This window comes from Pseudonaja textilis, chromosome 10 (genome assembly GCF_049901715.1).
Source record: "Pseudonaja textilis isolate UNSWEBS1 chromosome 10, rPseTex1.2, whole genome shotgun sequence".
Lineage (NCBI taxonomy): Eukaryota > Metazoa > Chordata > Lepidosauria > Squamata > Elapidae > Pseudonaja > Pseudonaja textilis.
Genome location: NC_141999.1, coordinates 5,739,889 through 5,759,629, shown reverse-complemented (window position 1 = coordinate 5,759,629; position 19,741 = coordinate 5,739,889). Strand labels below are relative to the sequence as shown.

Sequence of the window (19,741 nt, the reverse complement as noted above, 5' to 3'; positions counted from 1 at the left end):
GCTAAACTAAGAATGTCCAGAATCTTCTGTCTCTGATTGAACAGGTTTTTGAAAGTAAGATGTCCAGAATCAGAATTGGTTTATGGTATTCTTGGCACATCTCCCAAATAAAAAAAATGAATAAAAAAATAGGAAAAAATTCATGTAGCAATAGCACTTAGACTTATATATGTAGAATATATATATGTAGAAAGAATTCAAAAGAAGAAACAAACATTTATTTTAAGATTACTTGCTTTCCTGGATAGCTTTAACCATGCTTTTTCAGGTGCTGATCCTAACCCTGTGGTCACTAGGACATAATCTATAGATTTAAAGAGTTGCATTAGGCTCCACTTGAGAACCAGTTTTCTGTAGTGGTTAAAGCATCAGGCTAGAAAGTTAGTGTATTTGAGTTCATGTCCTGCTTTGGGATAAAAAAGCCAGCTAGCCAAGCTAAGTGATCTTGGACCAGCCCCTCTCTTTCAGCCCTAGGAAGGAGGCAATAACAAACCACTTCCAAAAGATATTGCTCAAAAAACTGCAGAGATTTGTCCAGTCTCAAAAATTGAATATGTTTGAACGGAAGAAAAAAAAGGCTCCACTCAATCTTATCTTTGACCTAAGAGGCTGACCATCAATGATTCAGGGACATAACTCTCATAAAATAATTTTATTACAGATAGTAGAAAAATCCCTTAATAATGAAGCAGCTCAGCCATTGGAAACTATAGGATTCCAGTTCTGTATAAAGCATTTCCCAAGTTTAAACCCTGTATCTATTTCTCCAAACATCAGAGCTGACTCAGTGGAGAAATAGTTGCTTTGTTACGGAACTCTTAAATACTTTGTTATGGAACTCTGGTGGAATGTAGGCCAGACTTGCAGGAGGAAGAGAGTAGAGACAAGCTTGGAATCTCTGATATGCAGAAAAGGGGCAAAGGTGGAACGCCACCACCACCATCAGTTTGCAGGGTATATATAATAGTTATGCAGATAAGCACTAGGGGTGACATGATAGCAGTCTTCCAATATTTCATAGATGTCAGAAAGAAGAGGGTTCATCTTGGTTGAATTGCTCCACAGCAGTTTGCACTACTCAGGTGACCCTGTTGACACAAATAAACCTCCAGGTGACCTTAGCCTGCTAAAAGAATGCAAATGACCAGCTGTCTGCAAGGAATATGAATCCTTCCATTCCCCAGCATCCAGTCAGAGCTAAAGAAGGCTCTTGGATGAGAAGTGAAATGTCTTCAAAGAAAAGAAAAAAAAAACCCAGGAAGTCCAGTTGTCTCTTGAAAAAAGGTTTGGATTTTATGATTTTATGAAAATTATAGTTGATCACAAACTGCATATGGGTCAACAATATGGTAGTTACGTCCCACCTCCCGCCCACCTCCCCAAAATAAATGCAATTCAGAAGGCAGAGTCAACAGAAATAATTTCCAAATCATATTTTCCTTGGTCAGAGAAGTCCCATGCCCTGACTTTTTTTTTTTTTTCGTGACTCCAGAAAATGGGACACAAAAATAATATTGAATAATAAAAATTCCAGTTTACTGTTAGCAAAACTAATATTGAATGGTGGAATTAATTACCCAGTGAAATAGTGACTTCTTCTTCACTGGGTATGTTCATGCAGAGCAGGACAATCTTCTTTTAGGGATCTTTTTAAATTGAATCCCTAAAATGAATAGGAGGTTCCATAAATTGATTCAGAGTTTGATTCCTTTCCAACTCTGAATCAATTCCATTTTTACAGGTTCTCTCAATAGCATAGCAAGGAAACGGATGGGTCTCTGACACAGAGATCCTTTGTTTTGTTGCTTAGGGCTGGAGTGGTAGGAAGGACTGGTTGCTTCATTAATGTGTTCAGCTCAGGGAGCAAAAATATCTCAGGATTGGTTGGTTTGGAGTTCACTGGATCAGGAGCAGATCAACAACCTGTAGTTCTGTTGCTCTACTTTTTCTTTGCTCAGCAGCCTTGGAAAGGAATTTTGTCCATCAAAATCAAGCCATAATAATGTGATTTTCTGCATCACTCACTTGTTATTGAACAAGAAGGTAAACATCTGTTTTCACATGCAGAGTAGTATAAACTCCATTTCAGCTTACATGAGAACCAGGGGTGGGATCCGACCAGTGTAACTACTAGTACGGTGATTTTGCGATTTGCGATTTGCGCTCACATGCATGCATGCTTCACACTTCATGTGCCAGACATGCACTACACGCGTGTGTGGAACATCGTCAGCTATGCTGCCCGAACAGCTGAGCAGTGCTGCGCGCGGGTGTGCAGAATTTGAAAAGGCACTATTTTCCTGCTTTTTCAACTGCAGTTGTGCCATGCAAAGCAGCTGAGGTTGAAAAAGCAGGAAATAAAGGTCAGGTAAGAGCATGGATAGGCGTGCGGGCCAAAATAGCAGCAGACATAGAACCGGTTCTATGTCTGCTGCTCTTCAGAGCTACCAGTTCTACAGAGTGGACAGAACCGGTAGAATCCCACCCCTGATGAGAATTGTAAATCCTACTCACTAAAACAACCAAGTTTTGAAGTGAGAACAAGCCCTATGTTGAGATAATCATTTATTTCACACAAAGGAAAACCAATGTATTGATTGTGTATCCATTTCTTATTCTACCCTTTGTGGATTATCAGATAATTTGGTAACTTTGACTAATCAGATTTTATCCCCTTTCACTCTGTTCCTGTAGTTCTTCCAAGCCACACATGTGGAAATCCAGGAAGACTTCAGAATGGAATCCAGCAAGGCACCACATTCAGCGTGGGAGACAAAGTGCGTTACAGCTGCAATCCTGGTTTCTTCTTGGAGGGGCACGCATTGCTCACTTGCCACGAGACCATGGAGAATACTGCATCCTGGGATTTCCCTCTGCCCTTCTGTCGTGGTACATATTCTTTATTGTCTTTTATCTTGGGTTTTCTTAATATGTGGCATAGGTGTTGAGGGCTGGAAATGACTTCGCAAGAATTATCTAGATTAAAGTCAAATCCTATTGCAAAGTGTTTGGAGTTCTGTAACAGTCTAAATTCTGTGCGAAAGGAAAGCTGAATTATGTATTTGCATATATTATCCAACATAGCAGACTTGCATATTTTATTAAGCATAATTCATCCACTTTATGCTAATACGCACGTATTGTGGGAGTCAGGTTGTGCTTTGAACCTCTGGAGACACAATTCCTCTATCCTATTCACTTTTGTAATTTCAGCAAGCATGTAGTTTTAAATATATATTGGCAGCCATAAGAGCTAAGAACATGTTTTTTTTTTTTAAAAAAAAATCAGAGTTAAGGTTATTAGGAAACTGAATAATATATAATTTTTCCCTTGAACCCACACAGAATTGTGGCATATGTATTATCTAACCTAGCATAATATAGGTAGGCTTGAAAACAGTTTTGTTCAGTCTGGTTCCACTTTGGTTATGTGTATATAGCAATGCCACTTGATTCCCTGTCATTCTAATCATTCTAAATGGGATTAACCAGTCAGTTAATACACAGAAGCTTTTACATTACTTTATCATGATACCCGTTCTTCCTGTTCTCTCATCTTTTTCCTTCCCTCATATATCCCCAGTGTCCTTCAGCACAATATCTTGTATTGATGTTTTTTTAAAAAAATTGAGCCTTTGAGCATGTAATCAATTAGCAATCCTGGGATGCAGCATTGATCTTGCATTTAAATTGAGTTAAGATGGTTTGCAAATTGATAGATAATTCTTGGTGCTTTCCTAAATAAACAACATATCGTGTGTGTGTGTGTGTGTGTGTGTGTGTGTGTGTGTGTGTGTGTGTGCCTGTGCCTGTGCACACATACACATGCAGGCCTTCAAGTCAGTTTTGACTCCTAGGGGCTGCTAGGACCAGCCCCTGAAATTTTCTTGGCAAGATTTCCATTGTGGTTTGCCCTTGCCTTCTTCCTAGAGCCAAGAGGAAGTGGCTCAAGGTCATCAGGCTGGCTTTGACCCGAAGGCATTCACGGTCTTCCGATTCCTAGCCTTATGAATTACATATTTATCCTGCATTTATCTGTTGATTCTTTTATGGTCCTGGGAGTTTGACAACATTGATATTGTACCAGTGAAGGACCCTCCATCTCTCAATTTTTCATCCTTTAAATTAGCATCATTGCTCTTGACTTTGTGCTGAGTTAGTGGTTCCACTGAAGAACTCTTTTGTTTTAACTTGGCTGTATAAAATAATCGTGATGTTAGATCATGCTTAGTTATATTTTGTACAGGACTGGGGAGTGGGGAGTTGCACTTATGCAACCTAGGTGCATTTGGGACTGAGCCAAACTACCTTGCTAGTTTTTGTTAATGCTCTCAGAGGCCTAGAGGCAATGAACAGAATCCACTCTCTCCAAAAAATATACTTAGCTGGGCAGCTTTGTCCTTGATATATGTGCCTTTTGTTTTTAACGTTCAAATATTTGGAATGACTTTAAAGATACCATGTTAATTACTTTTGTTAATTACTTTTAAAATATTTCACTATATATATATTCTAGAGAGTTTTTTATTATGTCCTTTTAAACTTCAACCTCAGGTACTTATGTGAGTAGAAGAGTAGAGTATAAATCAAATAAATGAAGATACTGAATTATAAACCATGTTTCTAAGTTCTAAGCTGCAAATAATCAAATCACATTTATCTTATCTGATATGTGTGTGTGTGTGTGTGTGTGTATATATATACCTTTGAATCAGTGTTAACTGCTGGTGACTTCTGAAAAGTCTCTGCAGTTTTTTTGGCAAGATTTTCAAAAGCAAGAGCTAAGTCAGTGCCACAAGAAAAATAAGTAATAAAGATTAGACCACTTCAAAAGAAAATGAGTAAAAAATGTAAAATGTAAGAAAGGTTTGGGCCCACATGGTAATAATTTTGTTCCAAAAATGTTAACAGAATTAATTTTCTTTGCCCATGATGACCTCTTTAAGGTAAAAGTGACATATTGGATTCCTGATACTAATTCAGAATCTTTTACTGTTATGTCCTTGGAACTGACCAAAGTTCCCAATCAAGTCCGTCTATACTGCGGGGGCGTTTACAGCTCCCATTGGCTGGCTCCCTTCGACAGTCGGCTATAAAAGCCGGCTGCTAGGTCGAGCCAGTCGCTGTTCGCTGGAGCATGTCTGCTTGTTAGTATGCAGACGCGACAGCCCTTTATTCTGTTGAATAAAGCCTTTACTTGTGAATGCTCTGGTTTGGTCTCTCATTCCTCAATACATAATACTGGCGACGAAGGTGGGATCTGACTAACCAGAAGCATTCCATTGAGCTGAAATCACGATAGCAACTGAACCGCAGCCGCGAAGCAGAGAGCTCGGTCAGTTCGCTAGTTAGCTGAGTGAAAGTGAAGTGTCTGTAGCCGCTCGCACTGAAAGCTACAGAGAGAGAGAGAGAGAGTGAAGTCAGGCGCTGAAGCTACAGCCGCCCCGCTCGGAAAAGAGCGCGGAATTCAAACTGCTGTCGTTTGAATTTGAAACCAAAGCGAAGCCCGGCGCTGTGTCCGCAGCCGCCCACGCGCCCTGAGAGCGCGAAATTTGAATCTCTGTCAGTGCATCCGCCAACGTTTTCCGGGAGCGCGAGATTCAAAAAAAGATTGCTGATAGTCACAGCGTTACAGCTAGAGCCTCTAACGCTCACTAACAAAGAGCTGAAATCATTGCGCCAGGTGAACCGCTGCAGCCACAGCCGCCTGCGCTCATGTGAGCACATATTGGGCCTCGTATACCCAGAGAGAGAGAGCAGTCTACCCTTGTCTGAGGCACCAAAATGAACGCTAACCCAGCATTTCTGCCTTTTAAACCGGATGAAGAGAAGTGGGACTCTTGCAGAAGCCGGTTCAATCACTATATAGATGCCATCGGTCTGGCTGACGCAGCGGAACACCGAATTAAGTCATATTTCCTCAGCTACTGCGGAGCAGCAGTTTTCGATACTGCAATAGCCCTCCTTGTTCCACGAGAAATCAAGACCGTTCCATGGCCAGAGCTGCTGGAAACGCTCTCAAATCATTACTCCCCAAAACCTTCGCAGATCGCGAGGCGTTTTGCCTTCCGGATGAGGAAGCAAGCAGATGGGGAATCCATAAATCAATACTTGGCCGCCCTGAGGACAGCAGCTCTCCACTGCGAGTTCAAAAATTACCTGGACGACATGTTACTCGATCAACTCGTATGTGGGGTCAAAGACTTAAAACTACAGAGGTGTTTACTAGCCAGAAAAGATCTCAACCTCTCCCAAGTGGTTGAAGAAGCCTTAGCAATGGAACTAGCAACCCAGTCAGCCGCTGAAATCCAAGGGACTACTCCCAAACCCAGCTCTGCCACTGTTCACTCCGAAGAAGCAATGAGTGAAGAAGACCCCATTGAACATTCAGAAGTTCATCGTCTCAAACCCTTGAGGAAATCACAGGTAGGGACAAAGCACGGGAACAGCATCGCACCAAAACACATCCTGTTATGCCTGTCCTGCGGGGGTCCCCATGCCCGGACGGCGTGCAGATTCAGAAACGCTACCTGCAACAACTGCAACAAAAAAGGTCACATCGCCAGAGCCTGCCAGGTGGCACACGTGGCATCACAAAGGTCTGCGTCCTCTTACTCTCCCCCGGAGCCACCAAGGCAAGTAGAAAACTGTTATACTTGCTATCAAGCTAATCACACTTTCTTGACACCTAATAAAATCACAATTTCTATTCATTTAGAAGGTAAACCTTGTCTCATGGAGGTCGATACCGGGTCAGCGCTCTCGATCATCTCGTGGAACACTCTTAAGAAAATCCGACCCAGCTTATCTAGCAACCAGCTCCAGAAGAGTCGCCTCACCTTGAGGGACTATCAGGGGAAGAACATTCCGGTACTCGGCAAAGGCAAGTTCCTCGTTAAATTCAAATCCTTTAAAGGCCATCTGCCTTTAGTGGTTGTTGACGGTGCCCTCCCTAGTCTATTGGGGTTGGATTGGTTCCCCTATCTCGGTCTTAGCTTAACGGGAGTCCATGCTGTCTCAACTTCAGACATCGACTCCCTATTTGCAGACTACGCTGATGTGTTCAGCAACGAATTAGGGTGTTACAATGGCACACCCATTTCTTTTGCAGTGGATCCCCAAGCAGTTCCCGTCCGTTTAAAACCGCGTAGAGTACCATTTGCGCTACGCCCTAAACTGGACGCGGAACTGGACAAATTACTAAAACAGGGGGTGATTGAGCCCACGGATTTTGCTAAATGGGAAACCCCAATTGTCACACCCCTTAAGAAGGATGGCAGTTTAAGAATTTGTTCTGATTATAAGACCACAATTAACCGCTACCTACAGGTTAGCGCTTACCCAGTCCCGGTAATCCAGCACTTACTCCACACATTTGAGCCTGGCACCATTTTCGCCAAACTGGATATGTCTCAGGCCTATCAGCAGTTTCCTGTTGACAGTCAAACGGCCGATTTACAAACTATTGTCACTCACAGAGGGGCATTCAGGTGCAGGCATCTCCAGTTTGGCGTTAGTGTTGCCCCTGGCATTTTTCAATCATTAATGGAACGTATACTCCAAGGCCTCCCTGGCGTGGTTCCTTACTTTGATGACATATTGGTCTCAGCCAGGGACAGGCCCCAACTTTTCCAAAGAGTCAGAGCGGTTTTAAACAAGTTCAGACAGCATGGCCTCAAACTAAAAAGGGAGAAGTGTGCCATCGCCACTAAACAGGTGGACTTTCTTGGGTATAGAATAGACGCCTCTGGCATCCACCCGGTAGAATCCAAAGTCAAAGCAATTCACGAGGCGCCCACACCTTCCACAAAGGCTGAATTACAGGCTTTCCTAGGCTTATTAAATTTCTACGCTTCATTCCTACCCCACAAAGTGTCAGTAGCCGAGCTGTTACACAGACTTCTAGACAAAAATGCACCATGGCATTGGGGACCCAAAGAGGACTATGCCTTTAAAGCAGTCAAGTCGCTGCTCACCTCAGACGCTGTCCTAATCCAATTCGACCAGCGCCTCCCTTTAGTCTTAGCAGCAGACGCATCCCCCTTCGGGATCGGGGCTGTCTTAAGCCACAGACTACCCAACGGCTCCGAGGCACCAATCGCCTTCTTTTCCAGAACCTTGTCACCAACCAAGTGCAACTACAGCCAAATTGATAAAGAGGCTCTAGCCGCAGTTGCTGCGGTTAAAAAATTCCATGAATTTCTTTTTGGTCATAAATTCGAACTCGTCACGGATCACAAGCCACTTCTGGGGCTACTATCGGGGGACAAACAAACACCCCAAGTCTTGTCACCCAGGATGACAAGGTGGACCTTATTCCTGGCAGCCTACTCGTACACACTCATTCACCGGCCAAGGAAAAACCTCAGCCACGCCGATGCCCTCAGCCGCTGCCCGCTGCCCACCCCGGTAGAGGACCCGGCTCCGGTCCACGCCATCTTCGATGTCAGTGAGCTCAAACTACCTGTCACCACAGGCGACATCGCCTTCCACTCCAAAAAAGACAAAACAATCGCCCAGGTTCTGGACTGGGTGCGGAGGGGGTGGCCGGTCACTAATTTCACAACCGAATTCACACCATTTAAAATCCGCCAGCTAGAGTTTTCCAGTTTACAGGGCTGCCTGTTGTGGGGAACCAGGGTCGTCATCCCAAGCTCCCTGCGCACACCTGTCCTGAAGGCGCTGCACGAGGGTCACCCAGGCATCGTCCGGATGAAGGCGTTGGCTCGAAGTTACGTCTGGTGGCCGGGCATGGACGACGAGATCGCCAAATGGGTAAGCTCTTGCCGACCCTGCCAGGAATCCAGGCCAGCACCACCAGTTACCACCCCAACCAAGTGGGAGAGCGCCAACGCGCCATGGTCACGACTGCACATTGACTTGGCCGGGCCAATGCACGGCAAGACCTTCTTGGTGGTCGTGGATTCGTTTTCCAAGTGGATCGATGTGGCCCTTCTACCCACGACCACCACCCGGGCAGTCGCCCAAGCCCTGACCCGTTTATTTGTAACACATGGGCTGCCTGACACTTTAGTCTCGGACAATGGCCCCCAATTTACGTCTACAGAGTTCAGCTGGTATGTCACCAACCTGGGCATCCGGCACATCTTAACGGCCCCCTTTCATCCTGCCAGCAACGGGTTGGCAGAGAGAGCCATTAGGTCAACGAAGGAGGCGTTGGCCAGATTCAATCAAGAGGACTGGCACTCTAGGCTCTCCCGCTTTCTCTTGAGCCAACACACGACCCCCTGTACGGTTACAAACAAGTCACCTGCCGAGCTCCTAATGGGCAGACGCCTGAGAACAGTGTTAGACAGGCTGCATCCCCATTATTGCCCTGACACTCCTATCGGGTCTGACAGCAGGGTCAGAGATTTTGTGTTGCAGGACCCAGTGTTTGTCAGGAACTACGCCGGCGATCCGCTATGGGTACCTGGGAGAGTCGTGGCCATCACCGGTCCGAGGTCATACCAAGTTCAGCTGGAGGACGGGCGAGTCTGGCGCAGACATCTGGACCAGATCAGAAAGCGCCAGAGTGGGCATGCCAATGCTGAACCATGGAGTCCTGTTGAGCCCCAGTCACCACACCAGAATCCGATCGGGGACCAGCTGAGTGGCCTGTCACCACAGACCGAGCGAGAGGAACGGACGGTAGACCGGGACCGTCCGCCGGAGACGCCAGCTTTGCCGACCAGCGATGCCACCGGGTTGCCAGACAATGACTATTCTACAACCCAATCCGGAGGCAGAGACTATTCACAGACGCCTGATCAGGTTCCAGAGCAACCCCGCTCTCTAGCACCCACCAGTCCTGATTCCCGGAACTCTGATCCACTCAGTGACTCACCCGAGCTGCGCCGGTCCGGGCGCTCACACAGACCCCCTGCATATTTAAAGGACTATTCATGTTCGCATCTGGGGGGAAGGGGTGTTATGTCCTTGGAACTGACGAAAGTTCCCAATCAAGTCCGTCTATACTGCGGGGGCGTTTACAGCTCACATTGGCTGGCTCCCTTCGACAGTCGGCTATAAAAGCCGGCTGCTAGGTCAAGCCAGTCGCTGTTCGCTGGAGCATGTCTGCTTGTTAGTATGCAGACGCAACAGCCCTTTATTCTGTTGAATAAAGCCTTTACTTGTGAATGCTCTGGTTTGGTCTCTCATTCCTCAATACATAATATTTACTATGATGAAATCTCAGCCTTCGGAGTTTTTTACATCATATCTTGAAGCTTACTTTTTTTAAAAAAATATAATTTCATTTCTGTCACTACCCACTCATATTTAACTCAACTTAGTGCACTGGCCTGAACTCATCTGTCATACCATAGTGTGATATTTAAACACAACCCACAGTATGGTATGAAAGTATATACTAAAATAAATTCATAAATTCAACATATTGCCAGGAATACAGCTAATTCCCAAATGGCTACACTTCTCAGCATTACAGCCCAATTTGTGTGGAAAAAGTGAGAGGACAAAGTGCTCTGTACACCTCCTCAAGCTCTAAAGGAAACATGTAAATCTAACAAGTAAACAGATTTTTTTTTAAAATCTCTGCATAAAGCTAAATCTGATTGCCTGTGATCCTTTTAAAAATATTTTAATTCATGGGGGGGAGGAGAGTATGTTCAACAACCTTCATGCTTGATCCAAAAGCTGTGAGATGCACAGTGCAATGATCAGGATAACTGTGGTGCTACTTCTGCTGCAGCCAGCTGCCTACAATTTGGCAGTTCAAATCCCACCAGGTTCAAGTTTGACTCAGCCTTCCATCCTTCCAAGTTGGGTAAAATGAGGACCCAAATTGTTGGGGGCAATATGCTGACTCTGTAAAGCAATCTAAAGCGGTATATAAGTCTAAGTGCTGTTGCTATAACAGCTGGGACATGTAGCCTTGTACATGTTTGAATCAACTCCACAGGTTGCCAGTTAGTTACCAAGCCATATTCACATGTGGTAAAACAGGTAAGATGTTGGTCTTGGACTGAGAAAGAAACGCATTAGCGACTCTAGGTTAACCATTCTCTCTGTCAGCTCAACTTACTCTATGGAGTTCCTGTTATGGGAACAAAATGAAAAAAGATCACTATCAACTTTTCTTGAGCTCTTGAGGAAAAGGCAGGATATATATCTAATAGAAGTCAGACTCCAAAAACAAACAAAAAAGACACGGAGAGTTACTTCTGATCAGTTTCCTTTGTTGTTCATCAGCTATAGACAGAAATCTTGCCAAACTAAAGCCACTACTTGCATCATTGTTATAAATTGAGAACTTCTAGGGAGAAACTGTCTTGAACCTTTTCCTCACAACCAAAGTTTCTAAACTTCACTTTCTCTTGGTCCTCTGGAATGCAGCCCCTCCCTCCTACAAATCCAGAGCACATTCCACCTCACAAATGATGAAATAAATAAATTTGGGAATAAAGCTAGCAAGTGCTTAATTGCATAGATGGCTTCTCAGACATGGAGTCCCCTCCCAAGTTTTTTGGGTAAGTTACTGGCACTTTTAGGATAGAGAAAAAAGGTTGATTCCCTTTTAATTCTCCGCAGTTGTTTGGGTCTCTTTCTTGTTGTTTCTCATTAAGGCTTGATCATATTTTCATAGAAGTCTTCATAGTTCCCTTGAAATGCCTCTGATGTGTCCTCATAATGCATTCATGATTTCAAATAAGAGAGGAATGTCAGATGGTATGTGAACAACTCAACAGATTAGGTTACCTTTTATCAAGCATCCTTGATCTTCTTGGTTTTGTGTCATAGCAAACTCCTGAATATTCTATCTCAGTGAATTGTACTGAGAACTGCTGCGGACAAAAAGTCTGTTAAAGCACCTTTCTTCTCTAGTTGCCTCATGTACCAACGTTTCCTAGAGCAATGCGAACAGGAACGACATCCTGGGAGAGCATGGGGCTTAGGGAAGCCTCATTTGCCATCAGCCTCTTTCTCTTTTCTTGCAAATGGGCTATTTGCAAAGCTCAAGAAAGAGTTGATAACTATCCCTTTTTTTCCCTTTACACTATTATAAAGCATTGGCATTTTGCTCTGCACTTAGAAACAGTTACTGTCTGCAATAGTGGGAGCATCAATTATTGAGTGCCACCTGCAGCCCATTAGAGGGGGAGTTGCCCAGAGAAGCCTTGCTCTGTTTTGGAAATTAGGATCATGTCGCTGCACACCCTCTTCTTATGTGGCTCTGTTAAGGTAGTGATCACATTCCTTCAGATTATTTCCCTGATCCCGTTACCTTTGTTTGGCTCTTCTGGTAGATGCTTGGGAATCACAGGAAGGCAAGTGGGATTTTAGTCTTGAAGGGCTGTAAAGTTTCTTCTCTAACCCCCTTTCTTTTTTCATGTGATCTACTAGAAAAGTTGTCATGTTCAAGTCCACCTGCAGGAAAAAAAATTCTATGGAAATGGGATGCAAATGATTTGATCCGCCAACCCAAAACCTGTTTATAATGATTTCTTTAGCAAGTGCACCATAGTCACATCACTGAGAAATTAGCTAATTTCAAGAAAAGCCAAAAAGGATATTTTGTGTATATTTGTAGATATTGTACTCTCTAATTGCAAATGGAGACTCTGCTACTCTATTTTTCTTATCTTCATCTTTAAGTGCTCTGGTTTTATTGTATTGCGAACAGTTGCTGGGCTGCATCCACAGTTTTGTTGTACTTGTACAAAGACAATAAAGTTTATCTTATCTTATCTTATCTTATCTTAACTGTGATGCATAAGGGTGCTTTTGAAATTCGATAAATAAATAAAGAACACCAAACTTGGCTGCCATATTTGGGACAGATAACTTCTGTAGCAGGAGTGCATTTCTAATAAACAGTGGTAGGATGCTGACTTTCAGAAGTGGAATAAAATAACAGAGTTAGAATGGACCTTGGGGTTTTTCTAATACAACTCCGTCGTCAAGCAGGAGAGTCTATATCATTTCAGACAAATGGCTGTCCAGTCTCTTTTTAAAAGCCTCCATTAATGGAGCACCCTCAACTTCTGAAGGTAAGCTGTTTCACTGGTTGATTCACTGATAGGAAATGTCTCCTTAGTTCTAGGTTGCTTCTCACCTTGATTAGTTTCCATCCATTGTTTCTTGTCTTCTCTTCTGGGGCTTTGGTGAATAGAATCCCTCTTCTTTGTGGCAGCCCTTCAAATATTGGAAGACTGCTATCATGTCACCCCAGTCCTTCTTTTTATTATATCCAGCATACCCAATTCCTGCAACCATTCTTTCTATGTATAAGTAGTCCTTGTTTAGCAACCACAATTGGGATCAACAGCAAAGTCATTAAGCAAAGCAATCACTAAGTGAAACCGTGATTGTGCTTATAATCTTATTTTGGTTTTCCTTAGCTTTACAGACCTATGAAGGTCATAAATCTGAGGTTGGGTCACCAAGTTATTTTTCATCATTTGTCTGTTTCGCACTTCCCATATCCCCATATTTCCACAAACAAAATGACAGACACGTAAAAATGCTAACCAGAGGCATAATTGCAGGCCTGCCATCTGCAACTATTTATCTAGTTAGCATTTTTGTTAACTAAAACTAAGCATGTGAAGGCAGACAAAATGGCAGAAGGAAGACAGCTTTCGTTGGTCAATTAGTTATAGTTTAGAACTGGGTGAGCTTTTCGTGACTTAACTGGTTTTGGATCATCCCCTTTGGGGGAAAAAATGATGACTTCATTTATCCTTCCAGAAAAAGAACAAAGTCTGAGAATATCTTTATTTGCTATATTTACATACAGCACCATAAGTGAAAGTATCTCAAAGCAGCTTACAGTAAAAACAGCAATTAATAAAACAATAAAAATATATTTATGAAACATGCAGAAAAAGGGGAGAAAAATAAAATAAATAAAATAAAATAAAAATATTTTGGCTTTGATTACAGTCTGTTCAGAAGAAATCAAGTGAATCAAGCTTTCAGAAGCAAGTACTAAAAATTCATAAAATAAGACTGTCCTTCCTGAAAAAGAAAAAACATAATAAAGCCAGTTAATTCTAATGCAGATATGTGTTTATTGAAAATAGAGAGTTTTGGAGAACCACAGGGACAGGCCACATTGAATTTCAGGAGGGTAAGATCATGCCAGCATATTGTAGTTCAGGACAATTAAACAAGCTGGTTGCCAGCCTCTGAAGAATATCAAGTTTTTATTTATTTATTCAATTTCCATTGCCACCCATCTCAATGATTCTGGGCAGCTTACAATTAAAAAATACAGTGTATATTACAATTAAAACAAAAACATTTTAAAACTATAAAACAATATTAAAAGCATCCAAATAAATATACTTAGCATTGTATACACAGTTTGAACCATTTATGTAGTAGAAATCTGACATGCAGACTTCCTCTGTCAGTGTTTCATACTCCGTGTCTCTGAAAGACAAGTAATATTCAAAGGTAGGAAGCCGTATTCTTTAAAAATCACTGGAGCTGGTATTGCTATCTCTAGGGATTTTTTGAGAGAAGAAACCTCTTTTGTGTGGCAAGGGGACTGAGAAGAGGGTATCTACTTCATTCGGTCTAACCATTGCTGATTGTGAGTGATGTCTCCCTCATACTCAGCAGGTGGTGGACATTGGTAAGCTTGGCTGATTTCAGAAAATAAATAAGGTTGGCCCTGGATTTATATTTAGGTGAGGGACCATCTGGTTATTCCAGAGTTATGGGATGGTCTGCAAAGTAAATACGAGAGAGAGAGAGAGAGAGAGAGAGAGAGAGAGAGAGAGAGAGAGAGAGAGAGAGAGAGAGAAATGATAATCTACTTCTGTAATCCTGCCATAAGAACTATATGGAAGCAGTCACCATGGAAAGTCAACATATTCCTGCCATTAACATTATAAGTAAGTCATTGAGTCTATCTGGGCAGACGTCTTCCATCATTAGTAACCTGGAAAGAGGATGCATCCAGAGTGTAACACAGAGCACATCCTTAGAGACTCAGAAGCAGAATAAAATTTCCTCTGGATAATACAGAGGCAGCAAAGGTTCATATCCTCAGAATATTAGTTCTATCCTAATGGCTTGGTTAACATAATTTCATTTTTCTCTAATGAAGAGAAATATGTGACTTTTAGGGAAGTACAATTTTTGAAATCTATGTAATTGTTGAATATACTTGAAATTATAAAAAATATGGTTGATAGTAGTTCAGTTTTCGCCAATGTTGCATCTCCTCCAGAGTTACACTTCTCATAATTCCCAACCAACTTTTGGTATTCCAGCATTTCTACATGATAGGAATACTTCATATAGCACAATATTGAAATAACAACAATAACAACAACAATAATAATTATGCTGGGATCATAAACTGGACACTGGTAGAGCTGGACAGCCTAGATAGGAAAACAAGAAAGCTGATAAGCGCTGCACCCGCGTAGTGACATTGACAGGCTATATTTGCCCAGAAAAGCAGGCGGCAGAGGACTTTTGCAAGTGAAGCGGACTGTCCAGGAAAAGAAGCATACTCTGGTGCAGTGGTCACCAAACTTTTGGACCTCAGGGACCACCAAACTCATAATTTTAAATCCCACAGACCAGAGACCCTGGGAAAATCCCCCCAAAAGTGTGCAGCAAAATTCCCCACCCTGTTTTCCTACCTATCAATCATTCTTTATTTGGGATCTCAGGATACCATCTCCAGCTCCATTCTCAGGGGGTGAGAGAGAGGGAGACACTTTTGGCTTCATGCAAGGAAAGCAGCAGAAGCAGCAGAAGTCTTTCTTTCTTTCCCCCAAACTCTGCCAGAAATGAGTCTTTGTAACACTTGTTGCACTGGCACAGCCCCTTGGAGCAGGATGCCTTGCAGGGTCCCAAAGACTCATTTCTGGCGGAGTTTGGGGAAGAGAAAGAAAGACTTTTTCTGCTTTCCTTGCATGCAGCCAAAAGCAGAAGAAGAAAGAAGTGGAAAGAAGCAGCCCCATGACAAGGCGCATGGGGCAAGTGGGGCAAGTTTCCCCCCTCCACCCTTCCCCCCTCCCTTGCTACCTTGTGTTTTTTGCAGTGCAAGTGACACAAGCCTTGTGTTCCTGCAGACCATGTGGGCAGCTCAGCCTTGTGTTCCCATGCAGCTTGGATTAATTGCTTTGGGGGGTCCTTTGGGGGTGACATTTCTCTGCAGACCACCAAAATTTTCTCATGGACCACCAGTTGTCTCCGGCCCACTGGTTGGAGACCACTGCTCTGGCAGATTATGTGAAAGACAGTGCTGAACCAACTTTGATGGAGGTCAACAGTAGGAAGTTGCTCAAAATGCAGCAAAGCAAGAATCAAAACAGCAATGCAAACTTGGGCTGAGAGCTGGTGTAGCAAAGCACTGCATGGACAGTTCCTGGAAAAGATCTAAGGAAAAGTAGATAAGGAAAAGACCTGGTTATGACTGACCAATGGAACACTGAAGAAAGAGACAGAAGGCCTGATTCTTGCAGCCTAAAAACAAGCCATCAGAATGAATGCAATCAAAGCCAGAGTAGAAAAATCTGCTGATGACCGCAAATGCAGACTCTGCAAAGAAGCGGACAAAACCATTGATCACATACTGAGCTGTTGCAAGACAATCACTCAGAGTGACTACAAACAATATCACAACACAGTTGCTCAGATGGTCCACTGGAACTTGTGTCACAACAACCATCTGCCTGTAGCAAAGAACTGGTGGAATCATAAGCCTGAAAAGGTGGTCAAAAATGAGCATGCAAAACTACTGTGGGACTTTCAAATATAGACTGACAAAGTTTTGGAACACAATTCCCCAGATAAGGGGCATTCATAAGTGCACTATCGTGCCTATCGTCCCTGTCCTATTGTCCCCATTTATTTGTACCTATTTCCTGTATTCTTACTCATGTTTATACTTATATCTATTATCTTGTAAGTGATTGACAAATCAAATAAATCAAATAAATAAATATCACGATTGTGAAGAAGAAAAAAGTGTGGATCATCAACATTGCCATACCTGGTGACAGCAGAATCAACAAGAAACAGCTTGAACCACCACTGGAACCACCTGCACTGGTTTATGCCAGCGTCTCTGCAGTTCGATTCTCAAGTCCTGATATCTGGTGACTTTTTCAAGTTGTTTCTCATCGATTCTGCTGTCACCAGGTATGGCAATGTTGATGATCTACATTGTTATTGTTATATCTTGTGATTAGCACATTGTATTGAACCACAAACTAATAAAGAAGCTGGGTTCATATAATTAATATATTAATCTGCCTCACTCTTCCAAGCTTTGTTATAAACATGGTCTGGATGATGATGATGATGATGATGATGATGATATCAACAGTACCATCATCAACAGCAGCATGTCCTTACTTACAGAAGGCAAAGAAAACTTTGTACAACACAGTAATTTATGTTTATTTATTACCATGATTTGCTAAATTTATCCTATTATTTTGGTTTGCATATCCACTAAACCATAAATTAATCAGATTTTAATCTAGCATAGACAAACAATATGATTCTCTTTTAGTCATGCAGAATTTTGATCCCATCATTTGAGATAACTTTGTACATTGGGGACTGCTGGAGAATGTAGTTATCTTGTGCAAGCTTTCTGTTCTCTTAGTAAAACTGTTTCTAAGAGGTAACAATGCTTGGCCCCATAGTATGCATTTCCCGAGTTTTCCAGCACTGAGACAGAAATTTAGAGACTGGGAATATAGTATTCTTAGTCTTATTGAAACACACTTTCCTTTGTCATCAATCAGGTTGAGAAGTGGAAATGACTGGGATCACATATTTTGGTCATTGTTAGAACAGAATGTTGGATTAGATGTGCTTTAAGATGGCAGCCATACAAATCTTTAAAATAATAAGCTGTAGATTGAGAATCTTCTGCATCCAAGCATGTTGTCCACCCATATGAGCATAGCCTTTGAGACCTGTACTTGTCACAGCACAAAAAGTTGAAAATATTTACTAGCCTTTAACTATATAAAATAGGCATTATCTCCTTAAAATGATCTGCCCTAACTTCATCCAGACAGTTGCTTATAAGACTTGAGGCTTAAACATTTCATATCCATAAGCTTGTGTGTACCCTTGCATTTATCCACAAAAACACATGTGCTTGTTTGTATTCAGTTAAAAGGAGCTGTGATATTTTTCCAACAATAAATTAAAGCTAAGTTCATAAAATTAGGAGAAATTCATCAATGAAAAAATGATAATTTTTAAAAGAGATTTTTAAATTAAAGTTCCAAGAAGAAAGGGGACAATTATCCTGAAAAGGCCAGCTGGTTTATGTTCATTTAAAACTGGTTCTGATGTTGCTGAATGTTGTGGTGTGATTTCCACAAAGGAGCTTTCACTGAAATAAGAGTCAAAACTGAATATCAATACTTAATTGGTTTTTTTTAATTAAAAAAAGAAAAAGAAAGCTGTGATCTGCACTGGATTTGAGTCATCTTCATTTTGATTTTGGCTATCATCGAATAGACAGCGTTATTATTGTCATTTGCTTAAGACATTTATCAACACCCACGTGAGATGGGTCTGTGAGGAGCTCTCCAAAAGTAGATTGTGGCTTCAACTATGTGATGAAAACCCCTTATATTGTATATTAAAAAGTGGTGGGTTTTTGACAATGAGATTGTAGCTGTCATCTCAACATTTTAACCACTTCCATGGAGACTTCCCCTACTCTGTTATTTTTCTTTCTTTTATTTTTAGCACAAGTTTTATTGGCTTTGTCCGCACATGTATTGAATCATGGTTTCATTACCATGATTTCTTAACTATGTAAGCTAGTTAGTTAACAATATTCCTAGAAAAGTAAGACATGCATGTGTTTGACAGGCATTGCAATGTTCTAAATTTCTGTCTGTACCAGAAGCACTTAATACTTTTTGAAAACCAATTTGCACCTCCAAAAAAATATTCAAGAATTGTTCAAGCAATGTGATGATTCTAAATTCAGCCATAGGTTTTCTTCCTCTTCACTTTTTTTCTAATCTGCTGTCTTGATACAGAGTTCTTGATTTGTATACACTTTTGGGTCAATTTGATCAGTTTTAAGAACAACATTATCAAAAAAGGTGGCACCATCCAGGCAGACTTAGTTGATCTTGAAAACTTAAGAAAGATCAGACCTGATTGGTGTATGAATAGAAAACTATCATGAATTCCTAACAGCAAGTAAAAAAAAACATCCCAGAAATAAATAATGGTAAACAATGTCTATATCATTCCCAAGAAAATGACACTATTATCTTTGTAATAGTATGTGGCAATGACCTTGGGAGATAGGGCAAAGAGATGCTCCCTAAGGAATGATCAATTAATAGACTGTCAACATAACTCTCAGCTAGACAATGGGTGGGGCAAGAGGCTCAAAGGGACTGTCCCCAACTTCTCAGGCTATAAAAGAGATGGTGGGAGATTTGTACTATCAGACTTTATACCCGAGAGGAAACACAACCAGATTAGCTAATTCTGCTTCATGGTAAAGCTACATTAACACAATCTTGCAAGTTTGAAAGTACAAATATCCAACCATCACTTTTGCAACCTTAGAAATGAGGGAGGTTCATTTCTGAGTTTCTTTTTCTGTCTGTTATGCAGTTGCAGGCTATGCCCTCTCTTATCTGATAATTCCCTAGGCAGCACCTCTCCTTCCTTGACCCATCCCCCAAAATCATTCCCACATACACTTATCATATCACCAGATTCAAACTGGAATCTACTTTACTTAATATAAAGG

General features: G+C 41.8%; 1 protein-coding gene across 2 annotated transcripts in view; it reads left to right on the top strand.

Moving 5' to 3' along the window:
* The window catches only part of CSMD2 (CUB and Sushi multiple domains 2), a 635,577-nt gene that overhangs the window by 184,924 nt on the left and 430,912 nt on the right, over positions 1 to 19,741 (top strand). For both annotated transcript variants that reach the window (XM_087939569.1, XM_026702685.2), the window contains exon 4: positions 2,695 to 2,889. In XM_087939569.1, coding sequence (XP_087795695.1) covers positions 2,695 to 2,889 — 195 coding nt within the window. The remainder of the gene's footprint in view (positions 1 to 2,694; positions 2,890 to 19,741) is intronic.